The sequence below is a fragment of the Carettochelys insculpta genome, chromosome 4 (assembly GCF_033958435.1).
Source record: "Carettochelys insculpta isolate YL-2023 chromosome 4, ASM3395843v1, whole genome shotgun sequence".
In the NCBI taxonomy this organism is placed as follows: Eukaryota; Metazoa; Chordata; order Testudines; family Carettochelyidae; genus Carettochelys; species Carettochelys insculpta.
Window position 1 is genome coordinate 126,818,531 of NC_134140.1, and position 26,315 is coordinate 126,844,845.

Genomic DNA, 26,315 nt, shown 5'->3' on the forward strand with positions numbered 1-26,315 from the left:
CACAAGCAAAACAAGAAAAGCATCTGCCCACAAGCAGATTCAACTACTCTCCTTCGAAGCGGCGCCCCAGGTTATTCACAGCTTGGATATGTCTGCAGTACAATTGAGATGTGATTTCAGCTGGTGCAGACATACCTGAGCTTGGTTTAAGCTCTGGCTAGGTTGGAGTCCAACAGAAGCAAAGCCATGACAGCAATGGCTGTAAAACCAGCTACTTGCTGAAGTACAATACAATCCGGAAGAAGAGGTGATTAGCTCACACTGCTACTGGTACTCAAGCAAGTTAGATCAATGCTAGCTTGAACATGTCTACATGTGCTGCAGTAACACCCCGATTACAACGCACGAATATCTTCTACAGCAGGGGTCAGCAACCCCCAGCACAGATGCCAAGAGTGGCACGCGAGCCAACTTTTATGAGCAAGCAAGGCGGGAGCTCAGCCCTGCCCCTCCTCCCCCATGCAGCTGGGAGCTTGCTCCAAGCCAGGCGGCCTGTGAATTAACAGAAGACCAGCTACTGCTACCAACCATCACCTAAACAGTAAAGCTCCGCATCTTACTTGTTAATGAAGCTATCGTAAGTAGGACTATTAGTGCCTTTAAAAAGTATCAAAAGCACTGGGACAGTACAGAAGTCAAAAGGTCAAATTTCAGTACTCTGCCTTGGAAAGGTTGCTGACCCCTGGTCTACAAAACCAGCAACACTCACAGGGAGCAGTGGTGGGGGAACCATGCAAAGAAATTATTGCATTACACTTCAAAAGTACAGGTTGTAGGCTCTCCTAAGAGTTCAATAATTTTAGAAAATAAACTGCAATAATGTTTACTAGTACATTATGCAGAATTTAGACTTGACAGAAAAAGGTGATAAAGTAAATGAAGTGCATTTTGTGGTTCAACACTCCTGGTTATCCCCCCTGCTGTACGCTCACTTACTTGCCATCTTGCAAGTTTTGGTAATGTGTTTGTCAGTTGTGCGTGTGCACATTATCAAGTTTATTCCCCAGAGCTCTCGGGGCACACATAGACTTCTGCACCCAGAAGCAGTCACTGAGTTCTGTGTAGGTGCAATGGTTCCCATGTGTTAGCCACTGCAGGGAGAGAACCTAATCCCACAGAACAAGTGTTCGGACTAGGGGCAGTACTGAATTCAGTGCTTCTAAAGGTGAAACAAGCTCAATATAGTTCTGTAGTACAGACCAGACCTGAGTCTTGGGGGTTCAGTGTTTTAGCTGAAGATGCAAGAATCCCAATCAAGTACAATTATGGACAGTTTTGCAGCTCTGCATGTTTTAGCCAGCCATGCAAACTGACTAAATAACTAACAAGGATATAAAGATAGGAGCTGGCTGGAGAGCAACTTTCCTATCTGCTCTCAAAAATGCTGAAAGTGGGTGATTTAGTGAGTCTTTTATTTTTTGCTTGTTTTTTTAGAGGTATTACAGCTGCAGGCTGGACTAATTACATTCATAGTCTATATTCATAGCTTATAGCTACGTCTACACGTGTATGCTACATCGAAATCGAAATAAGCTATTTCGTAGAATAGCGTCTACACGTCCTCCAGGGCTGGTACCGTCGACGTTCAACTTCGACGTTGGGCAGCACCACATCGAAATAGGCGCTGCAGGGGAGCATCTACACACCAAAGAGGCCCACATCGAAATAAGGGAGCCAGGAACAGCTGCAGACAGGGTCACAGGGCGGACTAGCAGTTCCCGGGCAACAGCTAGCCGCTCCCTTAAAGGGCCCCTCCCAGACACACTTGCACTAAACAGCACAAGATCCACAGAGCCGACAACTGGTTGCAAACCCTGTGCATGCAGCGTGGATCCCCAGCTGCAGCAGCAGCAGCCAGAAGCCCTGGGCTAAGGGCTGCTGCACACGGTGACCATAGAGCCCCGCAGGGGCTGGAGATAGAGTCTCTCAACCCCTCAGCTGAGGGCCGCCATGGCAGACCCCACTATTTCGATGTTGCGGGACGCGGATTGGCTACACGTGCCCTACTTCGACGTTCAACGTCGAAGTAGGGCGCTATTCCCATCTCTTGATGGGGATAGCGACTTCAACGTCTCGCTGCCTTACGTCGATTTCAACTTCGAAATAGCGCTTGCCACGTGTAGATGTGGCAGGCGCTATTTTGAAGTTGGCGCGGCTATTTCGAAGTAGCCGGCACGTGTAGACACGGCTTATGTGAGGTAACTTTAGAAATAAACAAGAATGCATAGCGGGGGTATTGCTTGTATAAACTAGTGGAAGATAGGAAACAAAAACACACCTGATAGCAAAAATAATTAGAATTCTTGAAATTCTCCCTGAGCTTGTTTCACCTTTAGAAGCATCCTAGCACTTCCCACTCAACAACATTTTCCCTTATTTCATAGGCTGGAGTCTCTTCATTCAAGGGCTATTCTTGTTACTCAGAATATCTCCAGCCTAGTCCAGAAGGGCATTTGAAATGCAAGCCATCAAGCCTGTGACTTAAAGTGGCAAACAATGCTTTCCTGTTTGCAAGAACCTATTGTTGAAAGAAAGCAACAGCAACTCAGTTCCACACTGAGTGCAAGGTGGGGGTCAGAAGTCAGCTAGTATGAAATCCCAGAGATGCAAACTGAGAAGACCTGCTGAGCAAAGTTAAAAAAGGAGAACGAAACTGGCTGCAGATGTGTTAGGAAATACAGTTAATGTCAGCTGTCCAAAATAGGCTTTTACTCCCCTTTCCAGTTAGCAGGATGAAGTCCAATGAGCTTCATTCAATCCATTTTGAACTGGATGGTGGGGAAGCAGTCAGTGGTCCTGGAAGAACTAACATCCTGGAAGATTTTGTTTCTAAATGCCTTCCTCACACCAAATCATCCCTGGGGGTAAATGGCTAGAGATGAAGTCCAAGGGTAGGGTGACCATATTTGAACTTTCAAAAAAAGAGGTCACCCCTGTGGCGGAATGTGTCTGTATCAGTATCTACCAGCTGATCTGGTATGTATGTGTTACAATATTAATACAAAGTGAGCTGGTAGATACCGATACTGACAAGCACTACCAATAATGGGTCTTTTTCCAAGACCACAACCACTCTCCCCGAAGCCTCCATTGCAACAGACTTAAGTGGGCCAAACATTCCCTCCCATGTATGTCAAGCTACATTGTGGGCCTCTGCACTCCATCTATGCTGTACTGCAAGGGTCAGCAACCCCCGGCACATGTGTTAAGAGTGGCACACGAGCCAATTTTCATCGGCCCCGCAAGAGGTGGGAGCTCAGCTCTGCTCCTCCTCCACCATGCAGCCAGATGTTTGCTCAAAGACGTGCCGCCTTAATAAAAGACCAGCTAATGCTACCAACCACCAAGTTTACAAAGCTCTACCGTTTATTTATTAATGAAGCTGTTGTAAGTAGGACTATTAGTGACTTTAAAATGTATCACCTGCACCCAGACAGAGTGCAGAGAGGTCAAAAGGTCAAATTTCAGCACACCGCCTCAGCAAGGCTGCTGACCTCTGGTGGACTGGATCTGGCAATGTCTCTCTTCTTGGAGATCTTTCTTCCTCACAGTTCATTTTCACACTGAATGGTACTATACTGATTTGCCTAGAGCCAAAATGCTTCTGTTGATCCATAGAACAGACACAACACACTCAGTGGCAGTGTGAGCTCTCCCTGCTCCCACCACGCACTGATAACTTGCCTCAAGGCAATCTTAGTGATGAGACCACCTCAGTGGGTCAGACAATAGTTTCGTTTCCAGGCCAATTTAATCTACACCCAGCTTTGGACAACCGTAGCTTCTCAGGACCGCTTATCCCAGCCATCCTTTCCTGGCAATTCCCTCTCCTTTGTGTTCCATGACACATGGCATTGCGTAGGATGCCAGAAACCATTCATCAGCAGTGCTGTGCTTTGACACTACCTTACTACAGAACAAAATACAACTCCAATGTTTTAAAAAGAACTTGACTGTTATTGGGAGTATCGGTCATGAACCAGCAGCAGAGTGCAATACCTGATATGCTGAAGGAGCACTGGTCCATACGTTGGGTTTTGGGAAGAACAAATGAGCTTCCTTCTCCAAGTTTCTCCACAACAGCCACTAGACAGACCCTTCATGTCTGTCTTTAGAGCCTATTTCTCATCCATGACCCATCCCTTCCCCAAGTCCCCCTATTCCTTTTTCTCAAGAAACAGAGGTAGCTAACGCCCCGCTCGCCACCCATTTTGGGAATTGGCTTTGTTTCATGAGCAGGAATATGGGGGATGGGGAGGTAGGGTCACAGCTGAGAAACAGGATCTGAAAACAGATAAGAAGTCAGTTAGGCACAGAGGGACAGGAAGGCCACATCAGATGACAAAGAGAAGAAAAAAGGATCTAGCGGCTGCTGTGGAAAGACAGAGATGGAAGTCAATTTTTGACCCACAAGCAAAACATCCAGTTTAACAAACTTTAGCCTCTCTGCTGAGTGCGCTAACAATGCTTCCAAAAGCAATGTGAACATCTATTTGTTTGAACTGGACTGCCATCCCTGTGCACAGGCCAAATTGCAGTCAGATAAATAAGAACTACATTTCACCACTAGAAATAAGCCAGCGACTCAATTTTTGGATCTGGACTTTTCCAAAGCTCAAGCCGTCTGAATCTGGATTTTGGTTTGGGTAATCTCTTTATCAACATTATAGTCTAGTTATGCACTAGTGAATGGTTCTGAGACTTTCTGTCCTCTTCAGAGCTGAAGTATGTTAAAGACTGGCAATGCTACCTCAGGACCTGTAGACTGGGTCAACTTGCACATAAAACTTCAGGAACAGAGTCTTCTTGAAATAGTCCAAACGAAGAGCCCACAAAGACAAAAGTAGTATAATTTCAGAGGAGTAATTTTCCAAGTTGATTCACATCCAGAGTCTGAAAAGAGCCACAAAAAAAGAGCCTGCTCCTTTGGGTCAAGAAGTATTTTTATGCGTCGTCCCCCATCGTCCCACCTGTCCCAATAAATAATATGAGAGTGACATCTGTGCAGTTTTAAGAATACTTATCATGTAACAGCCTTTAAGCCATAAATCGCTTGGGCTGGGTCTACACTTACACTGAATATCGATGGCTGCTACACAATTTTAGGTATGCCAATAGTGTACCAAAAATCGATTTTGCAGCGGTCGATATTTGTCCCTGTCCTCACTGCAGAATGCTGATGCGAGTGCTCCTCCTGTTGGTATTCCTTAATCCTTGTGGCTTGCAAGGAGTTCTGGGGTCGACAATGACCTCGGAATATGCTGGTTTGCACATGCACGAAACAGCACCCTGGAAGATCAAACTTAAGTGTTCAATCTTCTGGGGTGAGCGCAGACCCAGCCTTGCTTTGTTAGTTCTCAGTTTAGAGGATTTATTCTGTCTACATGGCAACAGGTAGTTTTTTCAAAATTGATGCTGCAGGGAGTAGTATCAACCAGATCTACTTCCATTACAGTTTTGGTAGTCACTTCTCATCCACAATCCAGCCAGTTAGAAATGCTTTCCCTTAACTCACCTAGCCAGTTTCTCCGGCCAGATGAAACAATTATCCTTGCTTTGAAATTACCATCCAATGTGCATCACTTTTCATGCCATTGGTTGGAGCCGTCTTAGGTGTCAATATTTATCGAAGGAGTTGGAGTTGTTTATTCTCTTTTTGGCAGGGACAGATTTAGAGTTAGCAATTATGAACCTATGTTTAACATTAACACATATGAGCCAGCTAATCCATTTATATCGAAAAGTTCATTCAGCACAGGTGAGTCATTTTTGTAACCGGTTTATGCAGAGGGTAAGGACACCGAGGGATCAGAATTCAGGACTTTACAGCTAAGATGGCTGTGAAAGAAGCCATATAAAACAGAACTAGGTAGTGGCCAAGCAAAGTTCACTTGCATTAGGTCAATTTGGTGAAGCTACCCGGGGGGAATTTTGCCCACTTCGTAAAATGTTCTTTGTTTTAATGGGTCTCTCAATTCTATGCACCATTAATTCAATGGCATAGCATTTATCTCCCACAAGAAATTCTCTTATGTGTATTTGTGCTCATGTTCAAGCCAGTAAAAATGCTAGAATACAAGCAAGTTTCCAGGAACAGCACACACACTTCACTGAATCGATGTACAGGTAGAGCCTCTCTAGTCCAGCACTCACAGATCTAGGAAAATACAGTGGTCAGGTACGATTTTAGTTAGCCAGATGTCCTGTGACCCCATAAAGTTTGTTTTCAGACTCCAGTCCTGGCTCTGAGTGTTCTGTGTTCTTTAGCTCTAATTTACCCCTAAATGTCTTCTAAGAGACCAATAAGCAGTGGAAGTGTTGATAATGCTGGCAGACAATACTGACTTCCCATGGTCCAGCAAATTCTCTAGTTTGGCACCAGGCAGGTCCCGAGGATGCAGGACTAGAGAAGTTCAATCTGTAATCCTGTCAAGGCTAATCAGAAAATTTCATGTACTTGGCCAGGGGTACATAGATTTAAGTGCAGTGTGGGATGAAAGTTGTGCTGTGTGTGAAGTCTATAGAAATGATGACCCCTTTCCATTATTCTTATATTCGAAGCACGCTGAAGTTCACACAGGGTCAGTGGAAGAATCAGGGACAGGACCTCAGAAATCCCGATTCCCAATGGCTTGCTCCAAAACAATTCCCAGGCAGACTCCCATTCCTGAGCTTCCTTCCCATTTATTTTCCACATCCACAGTACCACAGAGAGACACTTCATGAAAACATGGAGCTCTCTTTCACCAGACGGCTAGTTCTTGAGGGCGTCAGGGGTCAAAAGGTCTGGAAACAAACTAAAAAGGTGAAGCGTGCACTTAGGCCAGGACTTTAAAAAAATGTGTGTCCTAAACTAATCTCCTAAATCCAAATTTAGGTGCCTATAATTGGCCTGTTTTTCAAAAGCAACCATCACTGATGCTCCCACTGAACTAACAACCATTAGAAGCGAAAAACAACTGTGTTTGAGAAAGTTTGATTTTGTTTCTTTTCCAGGAAGGAAGGTTTTAAGGGAAGAGACTATCTGGAAAGTCCGGTAGTAATTTTTTAAACTCACCCAAACTGATGCCATGATTTGATTATTTCACCAAAAACCTGAAAAAGATACGAACAGATAAAGACATTGTGTTAATTTACATTTACTCATAATACAAAACAAAGCATCAACTGTCCAATCTTTAAAAAAACAGAGACTTTTTTTTTCTTTTTCCGAGAGCTAAGGTAAAAGTTTATAAGGACTTAAAAGTAAATGAGTTAACTTCTCCTAGGAATCCATAAAACTCTGTTGAGTCTTGGAGCATACTTTGTATGCTGTCAGAGCAAAAACATCACAGAGTTTTGGGGTCCTCAGCCAAAACCTTATATGGATTTTCCATTTGGCAGACGCGCTGTTTAAACATACTTGCTCAGCTCAGTGTTTTGTTTAAACTAAATCCTCCCAACCTTCCTGATATTATAGGAACAAATAGCTGGAAAATGTCTTAACAGTTGGCAGACTCTCCATTCTCTCACACCTCTTATCAGGTCTGGTTTTTTGTGCCTGTCTATCACCTTATATCCTGACTAGGAAAACCAGGTTTATTAACAGTCTGGTTTTACGTCTCCTGCAAACTGAGTTTTCTTTGCTGAATTAGATTTAAAATGGCTTAACTAAATCAAAAGCAGTTTGTAACCTCTGCTAGCAGGAGCCCATTTATGGTGAAAGGATATGACTAAAGGTTGAACCTCCCTAGTCTGGAACTCTCTTGTTTGGTAATATCCGTGGTCCAGCATGATTTTACTTAGCTGGGTGACCACATGCCTCGCTAGGAAAACAAGAGAACACCAGCGGCCATCACATATAGCTCCCAGCTAAAGCCTCTCCAGTGTATTATCAGTAATCTGCAACCCATCCTGGACAATGATACTTCATTCTCACAGACCGTGGGAGGCAGGTCTGTCCTTGCCTACAGACAGCCTGCCAAGCTTAAACAAATTCTCACCAGCAACTATAGACTACAACACAGTAACTCTAAAGCTGGAACCAATCCCTGCAACAAACCTCACTGCCAACTCTGCTCACATATCTACACCAGTGATCTCATCACAGGACCTAACATCAACCAAACCAACAGGGGCTCCTTCACCTGCACATCTACTAATAAAATATATGTCATCATGTGCCAGCAATGCCCCACTGCAATTTACGTTGGCCAAACTGGACAGTCTCTACGTAAAAGAATAAATGGACATAAATCAGACATCAGGAATGGTAACATACAAACACCTGTATGAGAGCACTTCAATTTCCCTGGACACACAGTAACAGATTTAAAAGTAGCAGTCCTACAACAAAATAATTTCAAAAATAAAATGGAGAGAGAAATCTCTGAGCTGCAATTCATTTGCAAATTTGACTCCATCAACCAAGGATTAAACAGAGACTGGAAGTGGCTGGCCCCTTACAAAAGCAGTTTCTCGGCTTTGGAAGTTCACACCTGCAAATTAGAATCTGACAATGGGCCACATCCCCTCTGACTGATCTGATTTCTCCTCTCTTGATGTATACTTCTGATAATGGGCCATTTCCATCCTGACTGAATAGACCTTGTCAACTCTGACTCTCCCTTTTACTGGGACCCCCCTCTTTAAATACTCCTCTGAATTGCGCCCCCCCCAACTCATGCATCTGACAAAGCGGGTCTTTGCCCAGGAAAGCTTATGCTCCAAACTATCTGTTAGTCTATAGTGTGCCACAGGACTTCTTGTTGTTCACGTATCATGGGTGTAGCCAAACTTCCTGCAGTCCCATAAAGTTTGTTTAAAAACACCAGTCCTGGCTTTCAGTGTTCTGTGCTGTTATTTAGCTCCATTTTACCCCTAAATGTCTTCTACGAGCCCAGTAAGCAGCGGACACGTTGGTAATGCTGCTAGACAATACTGACCGCCCGTGGTCTGGAAAATTCTCTCATCTGCCACTGGTCAGGTCCCAAGGGGTGCCAGATGGGAGAGATTCAATCTGTATTATCTTTTGAAATGAATTAAAAATCTTGGGCCCTTTCCTGTTCAGCCTCACCTTTCCCTTTGGTTTTAAGGGTACTTCTTACAGGAGAAGGACTTTTGTGAGTAATGATTTCAGGCTTTAGTCCAACGTTAACTTGTTCCTCACACTAATAGGAGTTTTGAATGTGTTCATTGGTTTATGTATATTGCTTTACATTCACAGGAGCAATGCTGAAAACTATCCGTTTCTTCCACCACACTTAATTCTACAATAAAATGTCCATCATTCAGGCTTCAGAAGTGTGTAGCAATCTTTTAATCTTTCCTTTTGAGATTCATCCAAGATTTTTCCATCACCCCCAAAAGAAATTTGAGATTGTTTTGACTTAGTTTTGTAGTTTAAAGGCATGAAGTTGAAGTTTCTTATTAATGAGGCTGATCTGTTTACTAAACACTGCATATTTTTATTATATATTGTTGTCATATCCCATGGATTTTAGCCTTGTGCCTCTACTGGCTGGAATCCTTGGACCCTTTTGGTTGTAAGAATGACCATACTGGGTCAGACAAAAGGTCCATCTTGCCCAATAGCCTGTCTTCCAACAGCAAGCAATGCCAGGAGCCCCAGAGGGAATGGGCAGAACTTGTAATCACCAAATGATTCATCCCCTGTCACTCTTTCCCATTCATTACGTATCTACACTACACTACTAAGCATCAAAAAACTAAATGACAAATACTATCCATTACATTCAGTGAATCTTCTGAGCCGGTATGGTCCTCCACTATATGAATTCCATGAAACACTACATGTGGTTTCTTTTGCTTTCAAAGAGTGCTGCTGGGCAGCTTCTTTCTTAAAGATAGGATTTATTTGAAAAATAGGGGTTTAAAAGAAATCTGTTACTAAATATTTTTAGGACGTTTGGTCTGCAAGTCATATCCACCAGAGCTATGTCAGTTTACTCCTGAAAATGAAACAGAGTAGTTCAGAAGTTCCAAAACTACTCGTGGGATTAAAACAGAAGTGGGGAATAATTTTGTCAGGGGGGCCACTCCACCATTAATTCTAATACCGGTCATGGGCCAGCTCTGCCCCCACTGGAAAGGGCTGGGCCTTGGACAAAAGGGTTGGAGCTGGGGGCTACAAAGAGTGACAGGGAGTGTGTATGAGTGTGGAAGAGGAATACTGTGTGAGAGAGAGACTTTGTGGTACAGGTTGAGTGTGCTGCAGTATACATGTGACAGCGACACAGTATGTGTGTGGGGCACAGACTGGGTATGTGTGACAGTGACACAGTGTGTGTCTGCTGGCTGCTGCTGGGTAAGTTTGAGAGATGCCACCCTCTGTCTCTTTAAGGGACATCTGTCCTGCTGTTACTCCTGACTCTGCAGAAGCTTTGCTGTGTGTCTGCCTCTCCCCCTGTCCCTGCTCTGCAGGGATGAGGTACAGGAGCAGGGGAACACCCCAACTTCAGCACTACCCTGTCCCCTTACATCCCTGCACTCTCAACACAGCTAGCAGGAGAATCCGAAGAGCAGCTCGGCAGCAAAGGCAACAAGCTGTGGGGAGTGACACTGAACCCAGGCTGCTGGCTGTAAGCATGCAGGCTCTGCTCATCAGCAATGTGGGCTGGATCCTCACCAGTGCTGATTTTGCCCACCCCTGGATTAGGACCTAAAACTACCCACCCCTTTTTGACAGTCTATGGACAGCTGTTTGACCACAAACCACTGACTGTTCCTCCTTGTTTCCAGCCCTCTGGTCTCAGTACTAAAAACCATACGGGAACCACTCAACATCTTTCATGTAAACACCTGCTCCGTTGCCATGGGACAACCTGTGGCCCACAAGGCAAGGTGTGAAAATATCTGAGAGCCCCCCGAACCATAGCTAAGAGAAGATTAAGGCGAAGTCGCACACAAACACCTGGGCTTTGTCTCCACTAGCAAATTCTTCTGCAAAAGCCGGGCCTTTTTTGAAAGAACCTGGGACGTGTCTACACACAAGCTGCACTCTTCTGTTCTGAAATCGCATCTTTTTCCAGGGGCCCTCTTCCTCTCCCAGAGAGGGAAAAGCACCTTTTTCCAGAAGATGCCTGGGGGTGGGGGGAAAAACCTGTGCAGAAGCCCCAGGGGCCCTTTTTTTGGAAAGGGGAATCCTCACAGCAGGGGATCTTTCGATCCCTGCCCTGTTCTTTCCAAAGAGCTGGGGCTGCATGACCGCAGAGCGGATGGTGCTTGCGTGTGTGGACGTGCCCTTTCCAAAGGCCTTTTTTCGGAAGATCTCTCCCGGGAGAGCATCTGTGGAAGGATGACCGTGGTGCAGACGTGGCCCCGGGGAAGAAGTGGGTTTGATCCGGGCCTGGCTGGTTTTCCAACCCTCCCGAAGCTCCTCTCTCTCCTTCGGGGGGCTCAGAGGCTGCCGGCTGCCCCCGGCACAGATTCCCCCCTGCCCCGCTGGAGCGATCGGAGGGGGGGCGGTGCAAGCGGCCCGGGAGGGGAGAGGGCCGGGGGGGGCAGGCGGACACACCGCCCCCCCCGGCGGCGCGAGCCGAGCAGCGGCCCGCTCAGCCACGCGCCTCCGCTCCCCGCTGCGAGCTGGCCCGGGGCTCCCCCTAGGGACGCAGGGAGGCGAACCCAGCCCCCCGCCCGCCGGAACCACGTACCTGGAAGTCCCCGCGGCCGGCGAAGAGCGGCAGCCGACGGCACCCGGCGCAGCAGGAAGAGGAGCGGGCGCCGCCCGGGCCCGGGCCCGCCCCCAGCGCTGGCTCCACCTGCCCCGCAGCCAGAGGCGGTCCAGCCGCACCCCCCCGGACCCGGCCGCTCCCCCGCCGGCGCCAGGCACCGAGCGCTCCTCGCCGGGCCCCGCCCCTCGGCGCGCGCCCGTTTGAATTCGCGACCCTGAGGAGGTGGCTCGTGCCCATTCTGCAGCGACGTAGCCGCGGGGTGGCGGGTGACTCGTTCCGCTTCCTGCCGGGCGACGCGCTGGTGTTTTGAGGTGATGCTCTTTGCTGCAGCAGTCGGAATAGGGGTGCCCCAGCAAGCTCCTCTTTTGCCGGAGGGTGACCTAAGCGTGCCCGTGTGCCAGGTCGTGCACCAGTGGTGTGATTCGAGGCCCCCAACGTGGCACGTAACATCTCGCTGGAAAAACTACTCATGGATCCCTCAGAAACAACAGGAGTCCTGGGGCACCTTACAGACTAACTGACACGTTGGAGTGTCTTTCGGTTAAGCTCAGAGGCGGAAGTAACAGAGGCGATGTCGTAGTTGGTGTCTGCTATCGACCGCCAGATCAGGGAGAGGAGATGGATGAGGCTTTCTTCAGGCAGCTTAGTGAAGCTTCCAAATCACAGGCCCTGGTTCTCATGGGAGACTTTAATCATCCGGACATTTGTTGGGAGACCAATACAGCAGCACACAGACAATCCAGGAAGTTTTTGGAGAATGTTGGGGATAACTTCTTGGTACAAGTGCTGAAGGAACCAACCAGGGGCCATGCGCAACTTGACCTGCTGCTCACAAACAGGGAAGAACTAGTAGAAGAAATAGAAGTGGGAGGGAACCTGGGCTGCAGCGACCATGAGATCGTAGATGTCAGGATCCCAACGAAAGGAAGAAGGGTGAGCAGTAACATACAGACCCTTGATTTCAGAAGAGCAGACTTTGACTCTCTAAAAGACCAGATGAGCAGGAGCCCTTGGGAAACAAATATGAAGGGGAAAAGAGTTGAAGAGAACTGGAAGTATTTCAAATAAGTCTTAATGAAGGCACAGGAACAAACAATCCCGTTGCGTAGTAAGAAATGCAAACGTGGTAGGCAACCAGCTTGGCTTAACAGGGAAATCCTTAGTCAGCTTAAATTCAAAAAGGATGCATACAAGAAATGGAAACATGGAAAGTTGACTAAGGAGGAGTATAAACATACGGCTGGAGAATGCCGGGCAGTAATCAGGAAAGCGAAAGCACAATTGGAACTGCAGCTGGCAAGGGATGTGAAGAGTAACAAGAAGGGTTTCTACAGGCATGTGAACCATAAACAGGTTATCAGAGAATGTGTGGGGCCATTTTTGGATGAGGGAGGTAACCTAGTGACAGATGATGCAGGAAAAGCTGAAGTACTCAATGCTTTTTCTGCCTCAGTCTTCATGGACAAAGTCAACTTCCCCATGACGGTCCTAGACGATGCAGTATGGGAAGGTGGAGGGCGGCCATCTGTGGGGAAGGAACAAGTTCTGAGCTATCTAGAAAAACTAGATGTGCACAAGTCCATGGGTCTGGATTTAATGCATCCCAGGGTACTGAGGGAATTGGCAGAGGTCATTGCCGAACCTTTGGCCATTATCCTTGAAGACTCTTGGAGATCGGGGGAAATACCAGATGACTGGAAGAAGGCAAACGTAGTGCCCATCTTTAAAAAAGGAAAGAAGGACAATCCAGGGAACTATAGACCCGTCAGCCTTACCTCAATCCCTGGGAAAATAATGGAGGGAATCCTCGAGGAATCCATTTTGGAGCACTTGGAAGAGGGGAAAGTGATCAAAAGTAGCCAACATGGATTCACCAGGGGCAAGTCCTGCCTGACCAATCTGATTAGCTTCTATGACAAGGTAACAAGCTCTGTGGACATGGGGAAGTCAGTGGATGTGATATACCTTGACTTCAGCAAGGCTTTTGATATGGTCTCCCACAACATTCTTGTCTATAAGTTAAGAAAATATGGATTGGATCCTTGGACTATAAGATGGATAGAAAGCTGGCTTGATGGTCGGGCCCAACGGGTAGTGGTCAATGGCTCAATATCTGGATGGCGGTCTGTTTCAAGCGGAGTGCCGCAAGGCTCGGTTCTGGGGCCAGTGTTATTCAACATCTTTATTAATGACCTGGATGAGGGACTGGATTGCACCCTCAGTGAGTTTGCGGATGACACAAAACTAGGGGGAGAGGTAGATATGTTGGAGGGTAGAGAGAGAATCCAGAGGGACCTGGATAAATTGGAGGATTGGGCCAAAAGAAATCTGATGCGGTTCAATAAGGAGAAGTGTGGAGTCCTGCACCTGGGGCGGAAGAATCCCAACCATTGTTACAGGCTGGGGACCAACTGGCTCAGCAGCAGTACGATGGAAAGGGACCTAGGGGTTATGGTGGATGAAAGGCTGGATATGAGTAAACAGTGTGCCCTTGTAGCCAAGAAGGCTAACGGCATACTAGGGTGCATTAGGAGGAGCATTTCGAGCAGATCTAGAGAAGTAGTTATTCCTCTTTATTCAGCACTAGTGAGGCCACATCTGGAATATTGTGTCCAGTTTTGGGCCCCCCAGTATAAAAATGATGTGGATTTGCTGGAGCAGGTTCAGTGAAGGGCAACAAAAATGATTAAGGGTCTGGAGCACAAGACCTATGAGGATAGGCTGAGGGATTTGGGCTTGTTTAGTTTGCAGAAGAGAAGACTTAGATGTGATTTAATAGCAGCCTTCAACTTCCTGAAAGGGAGCTCTGAAAAGGAGGGTGAAAAACTGTTCTCAGTGGTATCAGATGGCAGCACAAGGAGTAATGGTCAGAAGTTGAAGAGGGAAAGGTGTAGGTTAGATATTAGGAAAAACTACTTCACCAGGTGGGTGGTGAAGCATTGGAATGTGTTGCCTGGAGAGGTGGTAGATTCTCCATCCCTTGAAGTTTTTAAGTCCCGGCTGGACAAGGTCCTGGCTGGGATGACTTAGTGGGGGTTGATCCTGCTTGAAGCAGGGAGCTTGACTAGATGACCTCCTGAGGTCCCTTCCAGTCCTGTGATTCTGTGATAAGCTTTTGTGGGCAAAGGCAAGCACGTCTTTGCCCATGAAAGCTTATGCTCCAACATATCGGTTAGTCTGTAAGGTGCCACAGGACTCGTTGTTTTTGAAGATACGGACTAACATGGCTGAGACTTCTCACTGATCATTAATATTCTTGGGATATGCATGTCGAGTTAGCCCCCAAAGAACTTCACAGATGTGCTGCATTTGGACCAGGCAGCTTAAAGGAATTCAAATTCTCTAGGGGGGAGGGACAGCTTAGTGGTCTGAGCATTGGTATGCTAAACCCCAGGTTTGTCAGCTCAATCCTTCAGAAGGCTATTTAGGGACTAGGGCAATTAGATGTCAGGGGTAGTGCTTAGTCCTGCTAAAAAGGCAGGGAACTGGACTAGCTGACCTCCTAACGTCCCTTCCAGCTCTAGGAGATGCATGTATGAGATGAGTCCAACCCCTCAAACCATGCGTAGCCAAATTCTGCAGTCTTTTTATTTGTACTGGAGACTAGTTTAACAATGCAATCAGCAGGGAAGGAACCACCACGGTTGTCTACACCCAGCAGAGGGCAGGAACTTCAGATGGGGATTCCCTTTAAAAGAATAAAATTCAAAGATTTAGAATCATAGGGCTGGAAGGGACCTCAGGAGGTCATCTAGTCCAGCCCCCTGCTTCAAGCAGGATCAACCCCCACTAAGTCATCCCAGCCAGACTCTAGAGAGGTGTGTGTCATAAGAATTAAATCAATTGAAAGATTGTATCAAAAAGTACCCAAAACATTTATTAGCCAAAAAGAAATGTATTGTGACATGTCATTGTGCATCAAAATCATTAAGTCCATAACCAACAGATTGAGAGTCAAAATATATAAATTATGAGCTTCAAGAAAACAGGTTGACAGCACCACAAGTGATTTAGTCAAATCATATCAGAGAGTTTTCACATGGGTGGGACAGGTGCAATGCATAGTAAAATAAATGGAGGATATCAGAACATATACACATAAAGTCAGCAAAATGCAGTCCTACATAAGCCTGTCTCAAGGTTATTATTTCTCAGAAACAGAAATAATGTCCCCAGCATCATCAGGTTAAAGCAGCTGTACAAATATGGAGAACTGTAACATTGCACCATCTGTTTTTATTTTTTACAGCACCATAATACACAAGAGAATACAATCTTCCAAGGTTTCATTTGTACTAGCTTCAATGCATTAAAAATAAAGTACAGTAGGCTTTATAGTTCATTAATAAGCAAACTGCAGAAGCTGAGACTATGTTGGTGTTACATATTTGAAGGAAATGAACCACCACCCACATTTTTGATCAACAGATATAACTCAGTTGATAACTGTGAATAAAATGATTAAGTCAGAAATCCAGAACTTCAACACTTCCATTTTAAGTGTGCGTCTAATAGGTTGGGTTTTGATAATCAAAGGCAGGTGACAGAACATACCAAATTTTGCAGGCTTTTTCATTTTCCATAAGCAAGTCACTACGATGACATTGTCATAATTAATCTGCAGGGGATGGTTCCTGTATTTATTTTGTGAACACTACACAGGAGAGATCCCAGGTTTTATCAGTACACTGTGTGTCAAATCAGGTGCTCTGGTGCTGCTTTCTGCCTCTCAGTTTCCATAAATATAGGCGTGAAATTCCCATTTAACGCTATGATATATCTAGTGTTAGGCAATAACCAACTCAGTGTTGGTCTGGACTCAAAGCAGACAGTCCTTGCCATGCAGAACTTACAGTTAAATAATAAATGATGGGAGAGGGCTGCATGCCTCACAAGGAGAACAGCTCCCCTGTAAATATTTATGCTGAAAAAGATCAGATCTCATCTCCACTCAGAAACTGCACCTTACATACTACAGTTATGTGCATTATCCAGTTGCTGTTGAATCTGTGGGAAAATTAACAAATACTCTCTGGCCAAACGCCTAATAGACTCAAAAGAGAATATCAGGTCTTTGACAATTAAAAATACTGATTTTTTTTAAGGTAGGTCTGAATCTTCAACACAAATGTGAAGAGTGTGCTCTTTACATCAAATAGCAAGACTTTATCACAGATGAGGAGCTTTGGAACAGAGCAGGACAAGAACCATTTGATGTTCAAATCAAGAGAAGAAAGTGGGGGATGGCTAGGCCACACTCAGAAAACCATCATCCAGCAAGGTCCATGTCAAGCTCTCAAATGGAACCCGCAAGGAAATGCAAAAGAAGAAGACCTCAGACGTGGTCTCAGATCTACTGAGATTGAAAGACAACAGCTGAGGCACTCCTGGAGTCAGCAGGAAGTTTTGTCCCAAGAGAGTGAAATGGAGGATACTTGTAGATGACCTATGTTCCACTCAGAGTAAACGGGTTAAGTAGTAGTAGTGTGACTTTTGTATGAGTAAAAACAACAAGAAATCCTGTTGCACCTTATAGACTAACAGATTTTTTGGAGCATAAGCTTTTATGGGTAAAGACTCACTTTGTCAGAATGCATTTGACGAAGTGGTCTTTGCCAGCAAAAGCTTATGCTCTAAAAAAATCTGTTAGTCTATAATGTGCCACAGGACTTCTTGTTGTTTTTGCGGATACAGACTAACATGTTTGGTATGAGTATGTAGTGGTAAACCAAGTGCCTGAGCTACCAGGAATGAGCAGGGATGTTATAAGCACATTGCAGATCTAAGATACAGATGTTTATACATATAATAAACGTGTCAAACTGTTGGTCTCTAAAAGAATTAATTAACCATTGTTGCCTAATGGCCAGTGAACTGTCCCTGGACTTTGGAGACTTAAGACTCTTCCTGGCTCTGTCACTGGGGTCTGTTGGGTCACGTTGGGCAAGTCACTGCTGACTCTACACCCCGATTCCCCCTTCTACAGAAAGCATTCATGAAAATTACCTTATGATTATTTATTAAGTTATGAAGATGTCTATTAATAATTTGTAACCTGTTTATAAATGTAACCTTAATATAAAGCGTGAGTGGAAAAATTAAGCACCAGAGTTGCAGTTGCTCTATTGTGGCCTGAGTAAATTTTGGATTTTTTCCTATTTTATTTAAATTTAAAAATGAATTAAACCTTTTTACAAACTTAGACACAGGTTGTTCTGTGGGGTTCCAAATAAGGTGGGAAACTAGAACCCCTAAAATTTGCAGGCAGTTGAGCACAGAACTGGAAATCAAAGCTGGGGAGCTAAGTGTGTGTTACAGGCCCACACAGTGTAAAGTACACCCAGAAGCCTAAGGATTATTGATGAGTTTGAAAAGCATTGCAGATCAGGCAATAGTTTAACAAATAAGAGGCACGGTGTGCTTGCAAACACATGTTTTTTCTAGTGCATCATGCAGTAGAAGAGTTGTTCCACCAGTACTGTACGTGAGTGAAGGTCAGGGCAGAACAGGTGTGGTAGCTCATCGAAATCAAGTATCAGTTTGGAATAATGCCGAGAGTTTCATTAACGCTTGCGCAGCACCATGGACATATAACACACTACAGAACGAAAAGCAAAATTTGTAATGTTTCAACCGCTTATCTCTATTAATAGTTCCCAACACTAGGACTCCTCCCATACAGCTCAGATTTAGCTGGTACTTCATCCCAGCTAACAGCACGGAAAGGGCATTTTGACATGCCAACATCTGTCTCTAACCCCCAAGTTGACAACTCCCTCATCTAGATGGCTCCAAATAGTTCTTTGAACTGGCGTGGTAGAGTGCTCCCAGTGCAAGTTGTTTTCATCTTATAGCATAACAGAGAAATATGCTGCTACAGACTGGGAGACCAGAGATTATTTTGGGTTCCAAATTCCATTGAGTTGAAAGGAGGTGGTGACACCGACGCTTTGAACTGTCAGAGTGAAATCAGTGGGAGGATGGAGAACAAGAGAAGATTTATACTCAACCGTGTGTGAGACGATCACTCTGGTGGAGAAGGTCCTGGCCCTACTTAATTCCCCTTTAACACTGTGTTTAAGTGATGCCCACAGCTGCATGTGAGTCCTCTGCATGGGATGAATTTCTCTAAGAGCATTTCACTTTTATGCAGCTCACCCATTGAGAAGATACTGGCATCAACTTCAGAACTAGCTGTGACTGCATTCTTAAACAACACTGTCAGATTCTGCATGGTGTCTTCCAGCATAAAGGAAGAGCAAGGACAAGCAGTACGTACAGTGGAACTGAATATATTCCAGCTCTTACAAGGGATCATTGCTGAACACTGTTTGATGTAAGGAATTGGCACTGTTCATCTTCCAGCATTGTTAAGCCCCATTAGAATGAACTGTTCCTATTAAATTCACTCTAGAGCAGGGGTCAGCTAACTCTAGCACACCTGCCAATCATGGCACACGAGCTGATTGTCATCAGCACATGTGGTGGAAGCTCAGCCCCATTCCTCCTCCCCCATGCAGCCAGGAGCTTACTCAAAGCCAGGCTGCCTGTGGCTTAACAGACCAGTTGTTGCTACCAACCACCACCTAAACCAGGCGTGTCCAACCTGCGGCCCGCGAGCCGCATGCAGCCCTGGACAGCTAGTAATGCGGCCCCACAAGATCGTAAACTTTTAACATTATTATGTGATTTATATACATTAACTATATTATATATTTTGTATGCGGCCCAGGCAAGCCAAAAGGTTGGACACCCATGACCTAAATGGTAAAACCCTGCATCTTTATTTATTTATTAATTAAGCTGTTGTAAGTAGGACTATTAGTGACTTTAAAAAGTATCATTGGCACGCCAACTGTACCAGAGGTCAAAAGGTCACATTTTGGCACCCTACCTTAGAAAAGTTGCTGACCCCTGCTCTAGAGTTTGCCTAAATATTTGGCTGCCAGGAATGCAGTTATAAAAGTGGTGCAGCGTAAAATAGAGCTGAGTGTCGGTAAAGACACCCACATGAAAGTTTCAATGTCTTCTGCTCTCAGGCTGTCCAGCTTTGAAGGAGGTAGCTCAGTTGCAAGTTGAAGCAGGGGACGATGCATTGCTTTCCACCACTCAAAGCTATATTCTTCCCTTTGCCACAAGATTATAAAAATACCAGTCCATTTTTTAATATTTTTTTACAATTTATAAAAGGCTTTTACAAAAAAAAAGTGCACACTCAAACTTCCGTTCCATCATGTAAATTGTTGTGAACTTTGACCTCTAAGTTCACTTGTTTGACCTTAGTGGCTTTGACCTTGTAAGCACCTTCACTGTCACTTAGTATATTGATATTCCTCACAGTGCAGTATTGTCTGTTTACGTTCTTCTCCGCCCTTTCTACGTTTTTCATGGGTACTTCTATCTTGGTATTGAGAGGATACTCCTCCATGACATCTTTGGCAGGATTTTTCTTCTTCTTCTGCTTTTGACATTTACTGGTTACGAAGCAAACTAACAGAAGCACAAGCAGCAGCAGCATGATGGCAGCAAAAGCACTGCCTACGGAAGCCCCTGTTTGTGATAAGGAAGCAGCTGCTACTGCTTCCTGAACATCCAGGCTCAGTGATTTCATGTTGGTGCCATTCTTGACTTGGTCACCTTCATTATCATAGATCAAGGAGTCATCCAGAATCAGCCTGCCGTGGTTGTCCACCAGGTCCCTGCGGCTGCGTTTTAGGTGGTGAGTGAGAGAACGTTGAACTCGGGGCCCTGCAATGGTTTCTGGGCCAATGATATAGATCACCTGAAGGTACCACTGGTGTCCAGCTTCCACCTTTATGACAGAACACACACACGAGACGTTACCCTGGTATATTAGCTGACATGATGCTAGAATTCTGTTCAAAACGGATGGAAGTGTGCAAGTGCTACTGTATGCAAATGTGTATAAAAGGCTCCCTCTCTGTGCTAATTCATACAAGATATGGGCCTGTTACAGTCCTTGGGAAGCTTTAACACCTCGCGGTTTTAGCTCTGGAGACTCCCATTCATTTCTCCACATGTTGACCCTGATGGTAGCCATCACACTATTACATAGCTTGGTGACCCGTAACGAACAGTTGGAGCTGACCAAAAAATGGGAGCAAATATTCCACAAATAAATGTTAATAATTTTTAAATGTTCTGCCTCTGGCTAGAAACACTAACAAAGTTGGTTGGACTTTTTTAGCTTCCTTTTTAATGTGTCAATGTCTTTAAAGTCTTATCCCCAAAATTCATAATTTGATTATTTTTAATTTCTTAGTGTTTGACCACATTTGATTTTTGAAAAATCAGCATTTCAAATTAAAGAAATGTAATTTTTTTTTTGTCAATCTGTTTGCTGGTTTTGGCCGGATCTTGTAGCTGTGACAATAACACTTATAAATTATTCATGAACAATAGCTATTTTAAAATAGACTGTTTGAGTGGCTTGGAGATCTAATCTGTCATTATAAAATAATTACAAATACATTTTAAAAACTAAAATATTGCACTATGTTATGGAAGGTCAAACAAATACATATATTTTGGGTGTTGGGTGGAAAGCCCAACTGCATTTTTGATCTACAGCTTATGTGCTGGAGTTTGTCTGAACTATATGCATTGTCTAACCCAGACTCTGAGCCTGAAGAATGCTGAGCAGCCCTGAGTTCAATGGGAAAAGGCGGGAAAAGCACGGGGGCACAGAAAATAATACATATTTATTTCATTCAGTTCATAAAATTCTCCCATCTTATGCCTCTTGTTCCAACAATGATTTTAAGGTGAGCTGAGACGGATCTCAGGGAAAAACAAGTTCCTTGTCCTTGGGCCAGGTACTGACTAAGAGGCTGACTCAATGTGCATTGGAGTCAACAGGTATCTTCAACGTGACTAACATCTGCAAAGCCCTCTACTTCCTTCATGGACTTATTGCCAGTGCAGGTCTAGCGCATATTCTAGACTTGCTCATTGAGACATATCCGGATGGTAACTGTGCACAAACAGCACCCACTGTCTAGGGATTCCACCTTTATAAGTGAGCGGTTTGACCCAAAGAGAACTGCAGACTGCTCTAAATTTCTCCTGACTTCAGTAGACGTTAAAGGGGCTAAGCAAATTGCTACACTAAGAGCTAAAGGCCAGGGCTGGAATGCTGAAATCTACTCCCTACCTGAAGATGGCTACAAAAAGAAGCAGGTAAGGAAGTCAATACGAGCTGAGTTTTTATAAGACTCTGCATGGGTACGGAGATCTGTTAGTAGATCACAATATGGCATTAGTGTCCTAAAGTGCAGAAGAGTGTTTCTGGGCATGGAAAATATGTGCTGCCTCTCTCCACATAAAATTAGACCAAGCCACAAGGCTTGCCCTAGTGTGTGTTGGACTTCTGTGTGTGCAGGGTGAGCCCAGAGTCTAAAGCACAAAGTACCTTGGACTGTCTGCATAACAGGGTTTGTTTTGTGGTACTGTACCATCAGATGCAACGCACCTTGTAGAGGGCATCCACTTTCATAGTAAATCCATCCACTCCTGGCATGCTGCTCACCAAGTGAAAATCAGGCAATTCAGAGGCAAAGTGGGCATCAAAAGGTACATCGTGAAAGTACTTATCAGTTACTTCAGGTTGGTTTCGGTCCTGGAATTTACAGAAAGCAATATGTATTGACGAAATGTGAATACGCACTACTGGTGACACATGCATTAGTCACAAACTGGCAACCAAAAGCTATGAGACAAGTAAGATTTGTCAAAGGTGAATTTTTGGCTAATGCGTCATAGGAAGCAGCAAAGTGACACAAGCAGAGCATCTCTCACTCATTTCTTTGTCTCCTACTCCTATGCTGACCCTATCCTGCTCTTTTCTTGTGCCCTTAAAGGCCAACCTCTCATGTTGGAAACTTCCTTAAAGCACAGACCTTCTTAATTCCTGGTGCTAATCCAGAGACCTAAGTGTAATTCTTAATATTGTCTTTTATTTTTTCCCAAGAGAAATTTAAATAATTTTTAAACACAAATTTGTCCAATTTCTGTTATCTTCCCCAGAGAGAGACTCCTGTGCGCCTCTTACAGTCCTGCGTCTCATCCAATTTCCTACTTCAACTTTCCTTCATCCTTCAAAGCCCAAGAGACAGCCAACAATTCCCAGCTGACTGGACTCAGGAAGACTTTGCCGAAAAGGACACAAAGCTTTGCTCAAAAATCAAAGTGAAGACGGAGATCCTGCTGCTGCATTGAGATCCATGCAGGTAGGGGTCTGGGGGCTCAATAAATTAGTTACAGCCGCAGGATGCTAAGCATGTCGCATCTGCAGACTTCTCAGTTGCAAAAGCAAGCATCCAGGTCAGAGACTAATGCCCACATCAAAGCCAGGTCCTTGCAAGTGGCTTTGCATAGTGCCTACCCCTAGGCTTTAGGTAAGAATAACTTTTAAGAACATGCTGTTCCCATCATAGGAAATAATTATAACTAACCAGATTTACAGCATTTTGTATGATTTGTAACGGACTATTCCTAGAATGGGTTTATTCAACTAAATGCTCCACTGCTGGGTATTAATATATAGAGGCATGAAAACACTAGCTCATAGCGCTACGGGTACCTTTTATTATGCTGCTGAATGGTAAAGGTTCATTTCAGAGGCTGATAGCAACATGTTTAACTGTTATGTGCACTAGTAATGATCATACAGTGAAAAAGGATTTTTGTTAAACTGATTAGGAAACTTCCCCCCATATGCGGAAAGGGCTGTTGCAACAACTATATTGGTGTAAAACTTCCTATTTCTTCTACATGAAAAAGGAGAGCCAAATCACAAGGACTCTCCTCAGTTTTCCATAGATGAGCTCTAAATGTCTTATATCCAGCCTAGGAAGCATTCCCCCAGTGGTGGCATTGTAGGATACAGGTGTAAGGCTGTCTCCCGAGGACCCATGTAGCTAGCATGCTAAAAACTACAGTGTGGCACTGGCAGTATGGGTGGCAGAGCAGCCTAATAACCCTAGTACAAACTTGCCTGATCCCTGAGTACACACTCAAGAGACCAGTTTGAGTGGCCTTGGTCACACTGCTATTTTTAGCATGTTAGGTCAAGCAGGGCTAGCTCATGTCTGTCTATCCACACTGGGACCAAAGCTGCAAACGATGAGACAAGGTAGCCTGAGGTAGACACGACTTCGGGAGAATGATGGATCAGACTGTATTAAAAAAACCTGAGCTCCAAACCAAACGCACAGCCTGGATTTTAAAATTCCAGGATGTTTGTGAAGAAGAGAAAGTGAATTTAATGCTCATCAAAGATGCTGGATCAACAGGACTAGAACATGAGGCTGTTTTATACAGAAAACAAGCGCAGGGTGGACAACAGCTGGGCAAGTTTCCCTTTTTGTCCAGTCAGGGCCTGTCTACATTAAGAACATGTGGTGCCATTTCACAAGCGTCTTTGCTAAACACAGGAAGCCTACTGTTATCTCCAAGGAGCTATTGTGTGTTTCAACATCACTGCCTTCATCTAAATGAGGTACCAAGTACTGTTTCAAACATGTTATTTATGATGTGTTAGCTATCCTGCGTGCTAAATATCTCATTTTCCTCACATGGAGTTGGCCTCATTGTGCCTCAACCCTGACCTGCATCTCCACGTGGTGTAACCTGTTCCTTTGAGATTTACTCAACTTTTGATAAACTTTGTTTATCAAAACAAATCCAATGTCAAAAATACAAAGTGTTCCTGTCACAGATTCTCCTCAGTTTATCGTAGAGATGGTTCCAGAATCTGCCCTGTCACAACCATCCACATCTCCACAGCTGCCACAATTCAATGACACAATTCTGTCCCATGTACAACCTACCAATAACAGAAATCTGTGTTTTAGGTGCCTGTTGGGTTGAATACAGCCATACTGTGGCCCCTCGTCGTAGATTGTTCCAGTTGGGTCAAAGAAAGGCACATAACCATCCTTGCCAGTACAGAGATAGACCTTTTCCAGCTGTAGTTTGTAGGCTGCATTTAGATTTTGTTCAGGATTCCACAGCACACGGCCATATAGGATTTGACCTGAGAAGATTGAGAGAATATGCAATCACATTTACATGCACTGAAGGAAGGAGGGACAAACAGGGAGGAAAAGGAACAATTCAGAAAAATCTACACAACCAAATCCATCCAGCTGGGGAATAGTATCATGACAGATTTTAGAGTTGCCTATGTAGATGGTGTGACATTGTGTTATAATGGTTATACAACTCCTACAGAGTTCTAGCATGATTCTGTAACACAGTATGCTCACAGAGGCAAGATGAAGCCCCGATATCACATCATTTCCCCTACACAATAGCAGAGGCTACCCAGCTGGACTCTAGATAAAATAAACTTGCAAGGGGAAGGAAAAAGTCCCACCCTTTGAAAAAGCTCCTTTGTAATCCATTTCTGCCAAAGACATCTCAGAGTTAGTGGGATCCATCAAAAATACTTTCTCATTGTTACAGAGTTGAAATTCTGTGTTCAGAGAGTAGACGACAGGAACCGGGCGGTTTGTCTGCTGGAAAGCAATCGGGATCAGAAATCTAAAGTGGGGAGGAGAAAAAAAGGAAATGCAGGTTCAACTTGTCCACTTTAAACTTTCCACTTTAAACATATGAATATAGTGAAATCAGCACACACTGCCCTAAAGTAGTTTAGTCTGCATCACCATTCAGTAATTTATAGTGATAAAAAGGAGCTTATGCTGATCTAGGTTATTGCCATATGGGAAGGAGTGTAAATTATAGTGGTATAAAGCACCTTTATACAGGTAACTACAGCCACACTGTAGGATTTATGCTGGTGTAATTGCTTCAGTGAAACATTGCACCTGTAATCAATGCAGTTCTATAAAATCTGAATGTAGTCTAAGCCAGGGGTCAGCAACTTTTCCAAGGCAGGGTGCCAAAATTTGACCTTTTGACTTCTTTGTACAGTCTGAGTGCCAGTGACACTTTTTAAAGTCACTAACAGTCCTGCTTACAACAGCTTCATTAATAAATAAATAAATATAAAAAGCTTTACCATTTAGCCGGTGGTTGATAGCATTAGCTGGTCTTTTGTTAATCCACTGGCAGCCTGGCTTTGAGCCAGCTCTCAGCTGCATGGGGGAGTAAGGGTGGGGCTGAGCTCCTGCCTCACATGCCAATGAAAATTGGCTTCTGTGCCACTGTTGGCACATGTGATGGGGATTGCTAACCCCTGGTCTAGGACTTAGATTCCTATCTTCGCATGCGCTTCAGATGTCAAAAGTCAGCATTTTCCTCCATGGGAGTCTACAGAAGAAGCCAGCAGCTGGCATACTACTATTTGACATTTTTGAGCTTTATCTCCCATGCTATGTCTACACTTGAGAGTTTTGCAGACAAAACCAGGGTTTTGTAGCCAAAACTCACAGAGCATCTACACACAAAAAGCATTTTGTTGACAGAAACTGTTAACAAAAGAGCTGCGCAGATACTCCAGGGGGCCCTTCTGTTGACAGAGCAGATCAAAAGATCGATCTGCTTTCATGCACAGATGCAATCTGTCGACAGAAGTTTTGTCGGAACATCTCTTTCTACAGTAACTTTTGTAGAGAGATGCTTCTAGTGTAGATGTAGCCCTAATGCTTACAGTCT

The 26,315-nt window shown here is 44.5% G+C and overlaps 2 protein-coding genes across 6 annotated transcripts in view; both read right to left on the reverse strand.

Moving 5' to 3' along the window:
• ANXA3 (annexin A3) overlaps positions 1 to 11,759 on the reverse strand; it is a 40,564-nt gene extending 28,805 nt beyond the window's left edge. For both annotated transcript variants that reach the window (XR_012645485.1, XM_074993756.1), the window contains exons 1-2: positions 11,652 to 11,759; positions 7,058 to 7,095 (exon numbers count right to left, since the gene is read on the reverse strand). Coding sequence is in view for 1 of the 2 variants with exons in the window: in XM_074993756.1 (XP_074849857.1) it covers positions 7,058 to 7,072 (15 nt within the window). In the remaining variant the exon portion in view is untranslated. The remainder of the gene's footprint in view (positions 1 to 7,057; positions 7,096 to 11,651) is intronic.
• Positions 11,760 to 17,291: 5,532 nt separating this feature from the next.
• FRAS1 (Fraser extracellular matrix complex subunit 1) overlaps positions 17,292 to 26,315 on the reverse strand; it is a 310,675-nt gene continuing 301,651 nt past the window's right edge. For 3 of the 4 annotated variants that reach the window (XM_074993758.1, XM_074993759.1, XM_074993757.1), the window contains 4 exons: positions 25,072 to 25,238; positions 24,524 to 24,729; positions 22,165 to 22,311; positions 17,292 to 20,484 (listed from right to left, as the gene is read on the reverse strand). In XM_074993758.1, coding sequence (XP_074849859.1) covers positions 19,888 to 20,484; positions 22,165 to 22,311; positions 24,524 to 24,729; positions 25,072 to 25,238 — 1,117 coding nt within the window. In that variant the 3' untranslated portion in view covers positions 17,292 to 19,887. The remainder of the gene's footprint in view (positions 20,485 to 22,164; positions 22,312 to 24,523; positions 24,730 to 25,071; positions 25,239 to 26,315) is intronic. The other variant, XM_074993760.1, reaches the window with a different exon arrangement.